Below are 16,229 nucleotides of genomic sequence, written 5' to 3' on the forward strand. Positions count from 1 at the left end.
GGGTTTTGCCATGTTGGCCAGGCTGGTCTTGAACTCCTGACCTCAAGTGATCCACCTGGCTCCACCTCCCAAAGTGCTAGGATTACAGGCGTGGGCCACCATCCCTGACCTCATGGTTCAATATTTGTAGGTTGTATATGTCTAGGAATATATCCATTTCTCGTAAGTTTTCTAATATGTTGGCATGTCATTCTTGTAATAGTCTCTAATGATTCTTTGTATTTCTGAGGTCTCAGTTGTTATGTTTCCTTTCTTATTTCTGATTTTATTTGGATCTTCTCTCCTTTTTCCTTAGTTGGTCTAGCTAACAGTTTGTTGTTTTCAAAAAGCAAGTGTTTCATTTCATTGATAGTCTGTATTTTTTTTAAGTCTCAATTTTATTTCTGCTCGGATTTTTATTGTTTCTTTTCTTCTACTAATTTGGAGTTTGGCTTGTTTTTTATTTTCTAGGTCCTTGAGGTGCATCATTAGATTGTTCATTTGGAGTCTTTCCTTTTTTTTTTGACATAGGTGTTTATGTTATAAACTTCATTCTTAGTACTGCTTTTGTCATATCCCATAAATTTTGTTACATTGTATTGCCATTTTCATTCGTTTCAAGCAATTTTTAAATTTCCTTCTTAATTTCTTCATTGATCCATTAGTCTTTCAGGAACATGTTGTTTAACTTATATGTGTTTGTATTTTCTGAGGTTCCTCTTGTTATTGATTTCTAGTTCTATTGTGTTCAAAAAAGATACTTAATATAATTTCTATTTTTTACAATTTTTTCAAACTTGTTTTGTGGCCTAAAGTATAGTTTATTCTGGAGAGTGTTCCATGTGCTGATGAAAAGAATATTCTGTAGCTGTTGGGTGAAATGTTCTGTAAATTGCAGTTAGGCCTATTAGATCTAGTGTGTAGTTTAACTCCACTGTTTCTTTGTTGATTTACTGTATGGATGATCTGTCTGTTTTTGAGAGTGGGGTATTAGCTCTCCTACTATTATCATATTGTAGTCTGTCTCTCCTTTTGGATCTATTAGTGTTTGCTTTATATACTTGGGAGCTTTGGTGTTGGGTGCACAGATATTTATAATTGTTATTTCCTCTTGCTGAATTGACCCCTTTATCATTACATAGTGACCTTCTTTGTCTCTTTTTACAATCTTAGGTTTGGTAGTCTGTTTTATCTGATATAAGTATAGCTACGCTTGCTCTTTTCTGGTTTCCAGTTTCATGGAGTATCTTCCACCCCTTTGTTTTCAGTCTATGTGTGTCTGTACAGGTAAATGGGTTTCTTGAGGGCAGCATATAGTTAGGTCTTCTCTCTTTATCCATTTAGCTACTCTATGCCTTTTAATTGAAGAATTGAGAGCATTTACATTCAGTGATATTATTGATAAGCAAGGACTTATTACTGCTGTTTTTTGCTTGTTTTCTGGTTTTTTTTTTTTGAGGCTTCTCTCTTCCTTTTCTTACTGTCTTGTGGTTAAGTGATTTTCTTTGGTAATGTGTCTTAATTTGATGCTTTTTATTTTTAGTGAGTATATATTAATAGTTTTTGTGCTGTAATTACCATGAGATTCACAAAAAAAATCTTATAGATAGAATAAGGTATTTTAAAGAGATGACAGCTTATCTTATGTTACAAACACAAGAACAAAAACAAAGGCAAAAACACACTCAGAAATTATACATTTAACTCCATTTCTGTTCCTGCCTTTTTGACTATCTCTTTAACACGTTGCTATAGCTATTATTGCTTTTGATAGATTTGTCTTTTGGGCTTCATAGTAAAGTTATAAGTGGATTGCACACCACCATTGTAGTAATGTAGTATTCTGGGTTTGTCTATGAACTTAATTTTATATCTTGGGTTTTGTATCTTGAAAAGTTTTCTTTTTGCACATTAGTGTTTTTTGTTGTTGTTTTTATAAATATTGTCTATTTTAATGAAGCTGGTACAGACAATGTCCATTTAAAACCCATATCCCAGGCCAAAAAGTGCAAATAAAATCAAAAAGAGCAGGGTTCTGTTGTATTCATTTCTGCATGTATAGCTTTATTAATTGCTAATGAAAAGTAGAACTTTTCTGGGATCTTCTGACAAGATTTTTAAAAAATCTTAAAATGCCTTTTCTTCAGTGAAGCCATCTTTGGAGTTAGTCATTACTCTCACCTTATCTGTCATCTTGACTTCAACCTAATATTCCTCTTCTTTTGGTCCAGACCCTCAAATTTTAAAAGTAGCTTCAAGTTAAGGAAAGGTCATTTTTCCACAGTTCAGTTCTCTGAAAAACTTCCATCTCCCACTGAAAGTTACAGTCCAGGAGTGAACTAATCACATGCTAGAACATCAGGGCCAATTGGAAAGTCATTATGAACACTTGTATTGGTCGATCTTATTTATTACCAAGCCTGAAAATGCAGTGTCCTGAAAAAGGTGGGCTCTCTGTGCACACGTAAGGGGACTGAGGCTTGATCACCAAAAATCAGCACAATGAAAACAAACAATAATGAATAATGAGCACTAGAATTCAAATTACCAGATGTTTCAAAGAGATGGGGTGCCAGTTTTCAATTCCGTTTTGAACACCACATTACAAAAGAACTATTTTTAAAAATGAAAAAGGATTGAGGGAAAAGAAAAAAAAATAAGAGTATCTAAACTGTTGAATGACTCCCCGTTTGTTCCTGATAAACTTCAATCACATCTTCTTCCTCCATTCCCAGTTCTTTTGGAGTATGATTATCAGCAATTCTCTGACCCTCAAAGAGAAACCTGAGTGAATTCACTGGAACACCCTGTCTTTGACAGTATGATTCTTTGAGTTTCTTGAGCTGTGTTGTCATTTTCACTTTGAAGTGAATCTCACTGCTATCCTGTCCAATGACTGAGTTTAATATATTCACCTTCCTTCTTATCCCCCAAGTCCTCAGTTGAAGGTTTTGCCTCCTGGTCAGACATGATGACAGTGGCTTCACCCAGGGGTCTCTGCACAGCAGCGGCCTCGGGTAAGCACAACCTCGCTCCGGGGTTTACAAATCCTTCTCCCTTCCCCACAGCACAACACTGCGGCTGCAGTAACTTCTGCTACCACATTAGTGTTTTTTTCTTTCAGATCGAAGAACTACTTTTAACACTTACTATAAGATGGATCTGGTGGTGGTAAATTCTCACCTTTTGTTTGTATGGGAAAGACTCTCTCTCCTTCATATTTGGAAAATAAAATAATCTTGTATTCTTAAATGTCAGGTTTTTTCTTTGAGTGCTTTGAAAATGTCATTCCTCTCTCTCGGCCTGTATGGTTTGCATTGAAACATCTATTGCCAGACAAATTGGAGCTCCTTTATGTGTTCTTTGCTTCTTTTCTCTTGTGTATTTTAGGATCCTTTCTTTGTCCTTGACTTTTGATAGTTTGACTTTTATATGCCTTAGGGTAGTCTTATTTGGGTTGGACCTATTTGGTGTTCTCAGGCCTTCCTGTACCTGGGTATTTCTTTCTTCCTCAAGTTTTGGAAAATTTTCTGTGATTATTTCTTTGAATAAGCTTTCTACCCTTGCTCTTGCTTAGCTCCCTCTTGAAAACCAATCATTCTTTTCTTTTTTTTTTTTTTTTTTTTTGAGACAGAGTTTCACTCTTGTTGGCCAGGCTGGAGTGCAATGGTGCGATCTTGGCTCACCATGACCTCCGCCTCCCGTGTTCAAGTGATTTCTCCTGCCTCAGCCTCCCGAGTAGCTGGGATTATAGGTGTGCACTACCACACCTGGTTAATTTTGTATTTTTAGTAGAGACAGGGTTTCTCCATGTTGGTTAGGCTGGTTGCAAACTCCTGACCTTAGATGATCTGCCCACCTCAGCCTCCCAAAGTGCTGTGATTACAGGTGTGAGCCACCATGCCGTCCAATTGTTCTTAAATTTGGTCTTTTGAGGCAATTTTCTGTATCTTGTAGTCTTGTAGGTGGTCTTTGTTCCTTTTCATTCTTTTTATTTTTTCCTCTGACTTCTTTTTTTTTTTTTTCAAGACAGGGTCTTACTCTGTCACCCAGGCTGGAGTGCAATGGTACAATCTCAGCTCACTGCAACCTCTTGCCTCAAGTGGTTCTCCTGCCTCAGCCTCCCAAGTAGCTGGTAGTACAGGCATCTGCCACCATGCCTGGCTAATTTTGGTATTTTTAGTAGAAACAGGGTTTCACTATGTTGGCCAGACTGGTCTCGAACTCCTGACCTTGTGATCCACCCACCTCAGCCTCCCAAAGTGCTGGGATTACAGGTGTGAGCCACCACACCCGGCCTGACTGTGTATTTTTCAAATAGCCAGTCTTCGAGCTCATTGATTTTTTTCCTCCACTTGGTCCAGTCTGCTATTCAGAGTCTCTAATGAGCCCTTAATTTCAGCAAATGTGTTTCTGTTTCAAGATTTCTGTTTGATTTATTTTCATTGTTTCAATCTCTTTTAAACTTCTCTGGTAAATTTCTGAATTGTTTTTCAGCCATCTCTTGGAGATAACAGGGTTTCCTTTAAACTACCAGTTTGAATTCTTGGTCAGAGATCACAAATTGCTGTCATTTTAGGGTCAGTCATTATATTTTTGCTTTGTCCTTGTGGGGAGGTTATGGTTCCCTGTTTGCTATTGTTTCTTTTGGGTATACACCTATGTCTTTGTATTGAAAGATTAGTTACTTATTCCAGTTTTCTCTGTTTGGCTTGCTTTGGTTTTTATTGGATATATTTGCTTAGCAAATCTTTACTGCTAGGTCACTTCCTCCTTTTTGGCTTTAGGTGACACCTTAAGCCCAGATTCACCTTGGCTTTAGTAAATGACCAGAGCATTGTCTGTCCTGAATGGGGAGGTCCCAAAGGCAGGAGGTTGCAGTGAGCTGAGATTGTACCATTGCACTCCAGCCTGAGTGACAGAGCAAGACCCTGTCTTGAAAAAAAAAAAGAAGTCACAGGAAAAAATAAAGGGATTATCCCAGCTGTATGTCAAGGCTGGCTAGAGGTTCATGTATGGGGGGACCTATGGAACATACTTCCTGCAACGCAGTGCTGCTGAGCAGCCATTCTGATTTGGCATCTCCTTTGGCCAAGTAACAGAGCAGAGTTTCTGGGGCTGGGTGTGATAGTCCTGCCTCCCCTCTTTCTCTCTGCCTGTCCTCAGGGATATTTCCCCTTTCAGGCAGTCATGATGCCTCCCATAGGTTAAGTCAAGGTTAGGTCTCCTGCCAGGGCACCCAGGAAGACGGGGAAGGTAGTTGACCACCTCAGTCTCACTTTTTCCAGTGTAGAAACCATGAGTTGGGGGAGGGGCATTGCAGATGTGGAAATCAGATTCTCTTACTATCTGCTCAGAGTTTTTTCATCTCATGTGGCCCCAGGAACTGTCTCATTGTCATATTTGAGTTCTGGGTTGTTGCTGATGAAAATCTCAGCACTGTATATTTGTTTTGGGTTTTCTATGGAGGGGAGTGAAGCCAGCTTGCTTCTATACCACTGTTTTGGAACTGAAAGTATTCCTTCTTTCCCTTTTTTCCTGTGGTGGTACCCTTATTTTGAGGAGTATGAACATAGAATTCATCCATTCATTTGACAAATATTTATTGAGTACCTCCTTTGTACTAGACTTTGTTTAAGGCTCTGGAGATACAGTGGTGACTAAAACAGATAAGGCCCCTGTCTTAAGGAGCTGATATTTATTCTAAAATGGCAACTCCTGAAGTGGCAGTTCCCTGAAAAAAAGAAAAAATAACAAAAATTGAAAGGGCAACTAGGACAGTTATCAGGACAGATAAAACAGGATAAAGGGATGGAGAGTGATGAAAAAGAGGTGTTTGTTTTTTTGAGACAGGGTCTTGTTCTGTTGCCCAGCCTGGAGTTCGGTGGCACATTCACGGCTCACTGCTATCTTGACCTTCTGGGCTTGGGCAATCCTTCCCCTCAGCCTCCTGAGTAGCTAGGACTACAAACGTGCGCCACAACACCCAGCTAATTTTTGTATTTTTTGCAGAGATGGGGTTTTTTACCATGTTGCCCAGGCTGATCTCAAACTCCGAGGCTCAAGTGATCTCCCTACCTTAGCCTCCCAAAGTTCTGGGATTACAGGTGTGAGCCACCATGTCTGGCCAAGAGAAGAGGTTTTATAATCAATAAGAGGGTCAGAATGAAAGAACCAAGACATGTAAAGATTAAGAGACTTAAATGAAGAAGATTGCTGTATTAGAAAGAAGTTGGCAATTTAGCATTCTGTAATAGTACTTAGTTCTTGATTAAGAGGATGTCATATCTCCAAATCCTAAAGTTATAGTAGTAGGGAATTGTGATGACCTAATTCTTTTTGTCCTTCAGAATCAAAGGCATGGGAGGTTGATACCTGCCGGGGCCATTACAACAATGTATCTTGTGCCGTCTTCCACCCTCGCCAAGAGTTGATTCTCAGCAATTCTGAGGACAAGAGTATTCGAGTCTGGGATATGTCTAAGCGGTAAGGTAGTCATCGGTGTTGTGTGAACTTTCTCTTACTCTGTCTTTTAAAATTAGATTGGAATACTTCTTTATGTCTCTCATCATCTTCAGCATGTAGACAAATCAAATCATATATTATGAAAATTTGAAGAGACCTAGAGATCAGTCAACATTTACAAATTTTCCATCAAATAGAAATCTCCATGTGTATTATTTTTTGCCTCTAAATTTAAACATGCTTTCTTCTGCCCCCTTTCCCCAGTTCTGTAGCTAGAGAAGTAAGAAATGCGAGATGAGGCCGGGCGCGGTGGCTCATGCCTGTAATCCCGGCACTTGGGAGGCTGAGGCGGTTGGATCACGAGGTCAGGAGATCGAGACCATGCTGGCTAACACGATGAAACCCCGTCTCTACTAAGAATACAAAAAATTAGCCGAGTGTGGTGGCGGGCACCTGTAGTCCCAGCTACTCGGGAGGCTGAGGCAGGAGAATGGCATGAACCTGGGAGGCGGAGCTTGCAGTGAGCTGAGATCACACCACTGCACTCCAGCCTGGGCAACAGAGCGAGACTTCTTCTCAAAAAAAAAAAGAAATGCAGAATGAAAGCCATAAAATTATGCTGAAAAGGGGAAATCTATATTTTAATCATAATAATATGGTCAGTTTTGAAGTCTCCTCTTTTTGTTCCTTGGTAGAGATCACGACTACTGTTACTTAGGATATGCAGTTTACTCTCCCTGATCTACATTTAATCAGCTTGCTGGCTTTCCATTTAATATTCTTGTGTAGGATGGGCTGAAGATTCCTAGGAAATTAATGTTTTTCTTTTTGTATACCTTTTCTAGGACTGGGGTTCAGACTTTCCGCAGAGACCATGATCGTTTCTGGGTCCTAGCTGCTCACCCTAACCTTAACCTCTTTGCAGCAGGTAAGGGCCATCTTCTCTCTTTTCTCTTTGCTTAATTCAAAGTTTATAAGACTTGAAAGTGATTATTAGCTTTGTCTCTAGTAAACGTATAGTAGGATGACAAGAAGAAGAAGGGCTCTCAGAGCCACTTAGTTGAAGCTTTTCTCCTTTTTTTCCTCCACTTTATATGTACATAAAATGATGTGTGGTGAAAAATGCTTTGAAGAAAAATTAAAGGTAAGGCAGATAGAGACGGATGAGTATGGGGACTGCTGCTTTATATTGGGTGGTTCAGAAAAGTGAAAGGGTATGAGGCAATGGGAACAGCAAATGCAGAGACTGTGTTGTGAGAGGTGCTTAGCATGTCACCATCACATGCTAAGGAACACCAAAGAGGCCAGTTGGAGCACAGTGAGTAAGGGACTAAGTAATAGGTGAGGTCTGGCCAGATCGTGTATTGCCTTCTATGCCATGGTTAGAACTTAAGATTTTATTCTGAATAAATGGAAAGCCATTGGAAGGTTTTGGGCAGGAAAGTGACATGATCTGGTTTATATTTGGAGAGCAGACAGTAGAAGAACAAGAGTGGAAGGGTTTTCTAAGGGATGATGGTGCTAGTAGGGAAAGAGCAAAACATTTTAAAAAACAGAATCATAAAGGGTTTTTAAACTAACATTCATTTTTTCAGTAAATACTTTTTATACACTTTTTATGTGCTAGAGACTGGGGAAGGATGGAAATTATAATTTCTGCCTTCAGGGAATTCATGTTATAATGTGAGTGATAGACCTAAATGATTACAGTGCAGGATGATAAGTACTGTAATGGAGGTTTGTACAAAGCATTAGGGGAACACAGAAAAGAGCAGTGTGGATAGTGGCACTAAGTGTGGCAGTGTGAATAGTATTAGGAAAGGATTCACAGAGAATTATTTAAATAAAGATTCCAAGAATTGTGAGAATTCAGGCAAATAAGGGATGCATTCAGGTGTCTTGTCTTTTATTAATAGAATACAGATATAATCTTCATCCTTATGTATCTCCAATTTCCAGGTTTTTTTCTTGCTTACAGCTTAATTCTTTCTCCTCTTCTCCCTGTCCCGAAGGCCATGATGGTGGTATGATTGTGTTTAAGCTGGAACGGGAACGGCCAGCCTATGCTGTTCATGGCAATATGCTACACTATGTCAAGGACCGATTCTTACGACAGCTGGATTTCAACAGCTCCAAAGATGTAGCTGTGATGCAGTTGCGGAGGTAAATTGGACTTGTTTCTTTCCTCCAAACCTTGTCATCTATCACCCTGATACAACTGCCACAAACAAGACTCTTTTCTTTTCTTTTCTTTTCTTTCCTTTCCTTTCCTTTTCTCTTTCTTTCTTTCTTTCTTTTTTCTTTCTTCTTTCTTTCTTTCTTTCCCTTCTTTCTTTCCCTCCCTCCCTCCCTCCCTTCCTTCCTTCCTTCCTTCCTTCCTTCCTTCCTTCCTTCCTTCCTTTCTCTTTTCTTTCATTTTTTGACATGGAGTCTCACTCTGTTGCCCAGGCTGGAGTGCAGTGCCAGGATCTCTGCTCACTGCAAGCTCCGCCTCCCGGGTTCACACCATTCTCCTGCCTCAGCCTCCCAAGTAGCTGGGACTACAGGCGCCCACCACCACGCCTGGCTAATTTTTTGTATTTTTTAGTAGAGACGGGGTTTCACCATGTTAGCCAGGATGGTCTCGATCTCCTGACCTCATGATTCGCCTGGCTCGGCCTCCCAAAGTGCTGGGATTACAGGCGTGAGCCACTGCGCCCAGCCTATTTATTTATTTTTAATTTTTTTCTTGAGACAGAGTCTCACTCTGTCACCCAGGCTGGAGCGCAGTGACGTGACCTCGACTCACTGCAACCTCCACCTCCTGGGTTCAAGCGATTCTCCTGCCTCAGCCTCCCAAGTAGCTGGGATTACAGGCGTGCGCCACCACGCCTGGGTAATTTTGTATTTTTAGTAGAGACGGGGTTTCACCGTGTTGGTCAGGCTGGCCTTGAACTCCTGACCTTGTGATCCGCCCACCTCGGCCTCCCAAAGTGTTGGGATTACAGGCATGAGCCACCGCACCCGACCAAGACTCTTCTTTTAAATGACATTTTGGATCTCGTATTCTGTCACAGATGGAATCCCCATTAGATGAGCCTGCTCAGTTTAAACCCAATGAGTGAGGGAGGCAAGGAAGTGATCATGAGTAGAATGATAGTTCCCTTCTTGAGAATGCTAGTGACCGTGTGGATGGAAAATCATTCTGCCACAATTTGCTGGGTCTCTTGCAAGGCAGAGGAAGTTTCTTGATAGAGAATGGCCCAAACTGGTAACAGAACTTTTTGCCTTTATTTGGCATTTCTTTTCTTTAACTCTCCATTGCTTTCCAGCAAAAAGCGCACAACTCTGAACCAGAATATATGTCCCTGGAAACTCTTAATTCTGAAGATACGATAACCTCTGGGATGCCTGGCAAAAGGAACTGTCCTTTTGAAAAGCCAGCTGCATCAGCATGCTGAAACATTCATGGTGGCAAACTTTGGCATGAGGTTTTGATAACCACCCTTTAGCATCATTACAATAAAAAAATGGGTTTATGTGAACACTCCAAGGGACAGGAGAAACCAGCCAGAGACCAATCACATTATGTTACTGTGTGGTGTCCACTGCAATTACGTGTAGGAATTTGTATCCAGGCAGAACCAGTCCCACTCACTACAGTGAGTGCTAACCCTACCTACCTTCTGTTGAATAATTTGACTTCTACTATGGCTTACTTTTTAAAACTGTTTGTTCAAAGCTGAGCCAGGGAAGTTGCCAAGCCTTAAAGGAAGAGAATACAATATTTATTCATTTTATTCCTGATTATAAAAGTGATGAGTATATAGTGTAAAGATTGGATAAGTAGGAGGTGTGGGGGTGATTCCTTTCTTCCTTCTATTCTTACGCCTCTTCCCTGTTTTCTCCTTTTTCTATATATATCTCTAGTGGTTCCAAGTTTCCAGTATTCAATATGTCATACAATCCAGCAGAAAATGCAGTCCTGCTTTGTACGGTAAGTAACCTGTGGAGCCCTCCTAGGTTCACCCCATTTTCCATAGGTCTCTTTCTTATGCCCTTAGGGAATCTTTAATGGCTTCTTAGAAACTATTTAATGGTCATTTTGTGAGAGCTGACACAGTGATCACTCAGAGACTCAAATCAGGTAGGTTTCAGTTGTCGTAAACATATTGAGCATTTGTGAACTGCCTATATTTCATAAAGCTGAACTTAATGGAGCATCAGGATGAATGACCCAGATCACTAGAAATAATTTGAGAGAATGTTTAGACTATATATGTATATCCTATGGAAAGAAAATGTTTACCTTGATCTCTTCGTTTGGGTGAAAATAGAAGAACTATTATTTTGAGAGGGAGTTCGCGTCAGTGGGGTTGGCTTCAGAGTCATCAAAGACTCCTCTCTGTTTCTTGCAACAGAATTTGCAAAAAAAAAAGAAAGAAATGACATTCTAATTTTAGTGCCCTGGTGGCCAAGTTAAAAGGAATGAAGTTATATATCTTTCCTCATATAACTATATTGTCTAATCTGTTCTTTAATATCTAGCAGTCCCATACTCTGACAGTTTTCTTGAGTGTTTTTTCTTTTCTTCTTTTTCCAATAAACATTTGCATTCCTATAGTGTCTTTTCTTTGATGTCTTTTTTTTTCCTTTCCAGCGGTTGAGTATTCAGTTGATGAGTCCTCAGGGTGGGGTACCAGAATATGAGGGTCCTAGTCTGTGAATTTGTGGAGTAGAGAGCATTTCTTACTTTCATTCAGTTAATATCTGCATCTTTGGAGGATAAAGAAAATAAAGTGACATCAGTGCTGAGGTGTTTGGCAAAGAGCCCTATAATTCATAGATATAGAAACAGCCAAATGCCCTCTGGGTGAAGGGTAAGAAAAGTATGGTTTCAGATTGGTGTCTGTGCAATGGAACTGTTTTCTCTGTCAGAGTAAACTGGAAAACTGGTATCTTGGGTGCTTCTCACTAACATTTTAATTGCCCCTTTTCTTCTACAGAGAGCTAGCAATTTAGAGAATAGTACCTATGACCTGTACACCATCCCTAAAGATGCTGACTCCCAGAATCCTGATGGTAAGTGTTCTTTTTGTCTACCCTACCCTGCTTCCAGCTCTCCTCACCTGCATCATAACTCCTCTTCAAGTTTTTCACATTCCATCCCCAAGCCATGGCCACATCACTCATGTCTGTTGGCAGATGCTGCTGACAGTTGCATCAGAGGCGACCATGGTGTGAAATATTCATGTTCCTCTTCCATTTTATTACCCCAGCTAGATATATATATTTTATAATTTGGTTATTAGAAACTCTCCATTTTCTCTTTCAGCACAGCATGTTATCCTAGTTTATTGTCAGTTGATATGACTTTCACCCTGGTAGTTTCATTTATTTAAAAATGTGGTTCCAATCTTACAATGCCTCATCCTGGGATTAGGGATTTATACTCTCCCATCCACATCCAGATCCGATTTGCTTCCTTTTGCATGTCAAAAAGATGAGGCTGCTAACAGCCCCACACCCCACCTGGGATCCCAGGATCCAGCTGAGACTCCTGCCTCCCTCTTCCATCACCACCATCCCTTGTTGATGTCCTTGTGATTAGAACTTGCTGACAAAACATTCTCAGAATGGATTTGACTATTGCACTTTCGGTGCACTTCCCCCAGCGGGTTTATGGCTAGTACCAGGTCAGAGATTTATTCTGCAGATCTCCACTCTTACTGGCATACTTTAATGATATTTTAGACCCCATCAACAGATTCCTGAGAAATAATTTGCTAGCTCTGTTTCTTTTGTGGGTGCCACTGGGTTATTATTGTTGCTAATTGATCTCCTCTCTTTTAAATGTGTTCATAGTGACAGAAAGAAAAGATATTTGTATTTGGTATCCGTAAGTCAAAGTCTCCCTTATAAATTAGTCAGTTAAGTCATTTCTGACTAAATCTTATGGTTTGGTACCTCCCAACTCAGCTCTTTGCTTTTTTTTTTTCCCATCTGTGTTTACAATTAATAGAATTTAAAGTATTTTGTTTTGTTTTATTACCACTTTTATTTTCTGTACTTCCATTTTTTGAGGGAGATAATAATAAAGGAGCAGCCCAATGGTGGGCAACAGAGATGGGCTTGAATAATGCAGATTCCTGGCCCCTGGAAAAAGGGAGTGTTGGTTTTGATAATAATTAGTTTCATAAATTGCCTGCCACTCCAGATGCCAGGGGCAAGACTGGCCAGCATGTTCTCTCCAGTTTTCTGCTGGTCTAATAGATAAAAGAGTATTTTGATGCACCCTTCTGTTTATCCTTCTACAAGTTTGCCAGAGAATGAAGTGTCCATTTCAAAATTCTAATAAGCCACTGAACTGAGGAACATTTTGTAACTCTCTTCAGGGTGATAAGAATGGTCAGTTGACATTTATAGAGGAACAGCTTGGTTCTAAATACCGCCCAGCACCAAGCTCTCTTATCAAGATTTAGTTGGGAGTGCTCTGCCCCACCCTGCCCTACTAGGAAGCCTGCATTTGCATGTTAAAAGCAGCAGAGCAGCTGCATCCTGGGGAGGGGGTCCTATGACACAGGCTTGCTTTGCCACAGCTTGGCCAGGGAGGCCCTGCTCGTTAGCTTGATGGAGTGTGCTGTCTCCCAAGATGGGCGGCCCTTCTGCCAGTACATGATGTTGGCTGAAATGCAACCACTTGGCCTAGAGAAAAGAGCCTTGGCAGGGGTGGTGGTTGGTGTTTGGAGGGAACTGGTGGGGAAAAGTCACTCAATAATAGCCCCAGGTTATGGCTGAATTAGTTAGGAAGCAGCTCAACTGGCAAAGCCAAGATGGCATCCAGCAAGACTGGCAGCTCCATGGCACCCGACTATGTCACCTGCCAGTGACTCACCACATGCTCCCACCCTTTGGTTTTGTTCTTCTCAGCGCCTGAAGGGAAACGATCCTCAGGCCTGACAGCCGTTTGGGTCGCTCGAAATCGGTTTGCTGTCCTAGATCGGATGCATTCGGTGAGTTAAGACTAAAAGTGGAAACTAATTTGGGGAATGTGGTGGCAGTGGCCTGTATATTGCAAAATAAAGACCATTGATTTTTCTGTTCTCCCCCGGGCAGCCGTGATTCTCATATATTGGCTGTACCTCTGTCTCTAGCCCTACACAGCCCTCTTGGGGGAATGGCATTAAAACTGATTTGATTGGGTTGATGATCGCTGTGGCTCTGGGTTTAAGAACCAAGCTAAAGTCACTCTTGACTACAGGAGCCCAAAACGCATCAAATCTGAAGTGAGTGGGCTGGATGAGGAAATTTCCCTCCTTCTGCTGCCTCCATTGTTACTTGAAATGTAATAGGTCCAGCACAAGATAAAGCACTCTGAAGAAAATATTTAACAAAATTTAAGCCCCAGAAACAGTGTTTTCTCTCTGTCGTTCATTGAGAAATTCAGACTTTAGTTGGGACTTCTCAGGATGTTTTAGTTGGAGGAGAAAAAATATGTATTAAGGCCCTTAGGAAATATCTTGGTTGGCGTGGTCTGTCTGCAGTGGTAATTGACATGGACAAGACAAAAAATACTTAGTTAATTGAAGCTAAGGAACAATTGCTGAGGGACATCATCAGTTGTCATCATCATCTATACACACTTCTTCTTCTCTTAACTCCATCTTTAATACTTACTGCAGCTTCTGATCAAGAATCTGAAGAATGAGATCACCAAAAAGGTACAGGTGCCCAACTGTGATGAGATCTTCTATGCTGGCACAGGCAATCTCCTGCTTCGAGATGCGGACTCTATCACACTCTTTGACGTACAGCAGAAGCGGTAACATATCAGGTGCCCCTAAGCAGACAGCCATGTAGTTGGGGAGAGTGGACATCTTTAGTGGGAACCTTTTTTCCCCAAGTGAGTTTAGTTTGTCTTGTGGCTTGGCCACTTCTTGTGCTCCAAGACTCTTTGTAGTAACTTTTCCCTTCTGTGATCACTCTCCATTCTGCACGTCCACACTAGCATTACAGTGAGATTCTTGGTTATTTAATCTGTTTTTACAGTACTCACCTGAACAAAGCGTGTTCTCAGAGCTTGGAATGAGAGAGACACAGAGATTAATAACATAGTTCCTATATTTAAAGGAGCTTACAGTCCAGTGGTGAAAACAGACATACACAGATTCCCTAATAATACAAGGAAATGAGGGAGAGGGGGTTGAGGAAGGGGTAAGTGCACAATGTGAGCCAAAACGTTTAAGTCACTGAGCTACTATGTAGGAATTACATTAAGTATTTTATGTAATTAGTATTACATTAAGAAATTGGGGTTTACATTAATTAGAGGGTGCAATTGATGTAGATCAAAGCCTGAGACAAGGGAAATAGATCCATTCATGTTTGCACATCTCTGTCTATCTCAGGACTCTGGCATCTGTGAAGATTTCTAAAGTGAAATACGTTATCTGGTCAGCAGACATGTCACATGTAGCACTACTAGCCAAACACGGTGAGTCTTCATTATATCCACCCTGATTTAGAGACCATTCCCTCCCACCCCCATCCCTGCCAGTCTACGGCACTTACCCTATCCAACAGAACACTCATGCCCTTTGCCTCTTACAGCCATTGTGATCTGTAACCGCAAACTGGATGCTTTATGTAACATTCATGAGAACATTCGTGTCAAGAGTGGGGCCTGGGATGAGAGTGGGGTATTTATCTATACCACAAGCAACCACATCAAATATGCCGTCACCACTGGGTAAGTTAATTATCTGGGATACAGAATGGGAGAAGGCAGCTTCCTGAAATCACTGTCCTGTCATGAGATGTAACCGAAGTCCTCCATGAATTTTCTTCATGGAAAAGCCTTACCTGGCATATATGCGCAAGGGGCATCAGAACATTCTTTTTTCAACTTTTTTAAAATTGAGAAATCTAAAACAAATATAGACAATTACATAAAAAAATAGAATAACAAGTTATGTAGTGAACATCAGCATAACTACCACCCAAGTCAAAAAATAGAACAGTTCCAGCACCCCAGAAGCCCTTTGCCATGTGGTCAAAACCCTCCCTGTTTCCACCAAAAATAACATTCTAGTTCTTACAGTAATTTCTTGCTTGCTTTTCTTTGTAATTTTACTGAACTGTGTTTCTTAATATGATTTAGTTTTGTCTGGTTTTGCCTTCATATAAATGAAATCATACTGAATATATTATTTCATATTTTGCTCAATATTTTGTTTGTAAGATTCATCCATCTTGTAGCTCCAATGTATTTATTTTCATTTTTTATACCACAGTTTGTCAGTTCTACTCTTTTAAGGAATATTTGAGTGAATTCTAGTTTTTGGCTTGTATGAACGATGCTCTTAAACATTCTTTTTTACCTGTTTTCTGGGGTACATGTACATACATTTCTCTAGAGTGTATCCCCAGAATAGAATTGCTAGGCCATGGAGTATGCATATCTTCACATTTATTAGGCAATGTGAAACTGCTTTTCTTTTTTTTCTGAAACGGAGTCTCGCCCAGGCTGGAGTGCAGTGGTGTGACCTTGGCTCACTGCAACCTCTGCCTCCTGGGTTCAAGTGATTCTCCTGCCTCAGCCTCCCGTGTAGCTGGGATTACAGGCACACACCACCACGCCCAGCTAATTTTTGTATTTTTAGTAGAGACGGGGTTTTACCATGTTGGCCAGGCTGGTTTTGAACTGTTGACCTTGTGATCTGCCCTCCTTGGCCTCCCAAAGTGCTGGGATTACAGGCATGAGCCACTGCGCCCAGCTGTGAGCTGCCGCGCCCAGCTGTGAAACT

The 16,229-nt window shown here is 40.7% G+C and overlaps 1 protein-coding gene and 1 pseudogene across 2 annotated transcripts in view; one reads left to right on the forward strand and one right to left on the reverse strand.

Annotated features, from left to right (window-relative positions):
- COPA (COPI coat complex subunit alpha) overlaps positions 1-16,229 on the forward strand; it is a 54,045-nt gene that overhangs the window by 23,566 nt on the left and 14,250 nt on the right. The window contains exons 9-17 of one of the 2 annotated variants that reach the window (XM_032153982.2): positions 6,330-6,465; positions 7,290-7,372; positions 8,457-8,607; positions 10,354-10,420; positions 11,430-11,505; positions 13,354-13,436; positions 14,106-14,245; positions 14,832-14,917; positions 15,007-15,172. In XM_032153982.2, the coding sequence (XP_032009873.1) occupies positions 6,330-6,465; positions 7,290-7,372; positions 8,457-8,607; positions 10,354-10,420; positions 11,430-11,505; positions 13,354-13,436; positions 14,106-14,245; positions 14,832-14,917; positions 15,007-15,172 (988 nt within the window). The remainder of the gene's footprint in view (positions 1-6,329; positions 6,466-7,289; positions 7,373-8,456; positions 8,608-10,353; positions 10,421-11,429; positions 11,506-13,353; positions 13,437-14,105; positions 14,246-14,831; positions 14,918-15,006; positions 15,173-16,229) is intronic. The other variant, XM_032153983.2, reaches the window with a different exon arrangement.
- LOC116469208 (small ubiquitin-related modifier 1-like) lies at positions 1,941-3,293 on the reverse strand (annotated as a pseudogene).

The sequence above is a fragment of the Hylobates moloch genome, unplaced genomic scaffold, assembly GCF_009828535.3.
Source record: "Hylobates moloch isolate HMO894 unplaced genomic scaffold, HMol_V3 SCAFFOLD_5, whole genome shotgun sequence".
Classification (NCBI taxonomy): Eukaryota; Metazoa; Chordata; class Mammalia; order Primates; family Hylobatidae; genus Hylobates; species Hylobates moloch.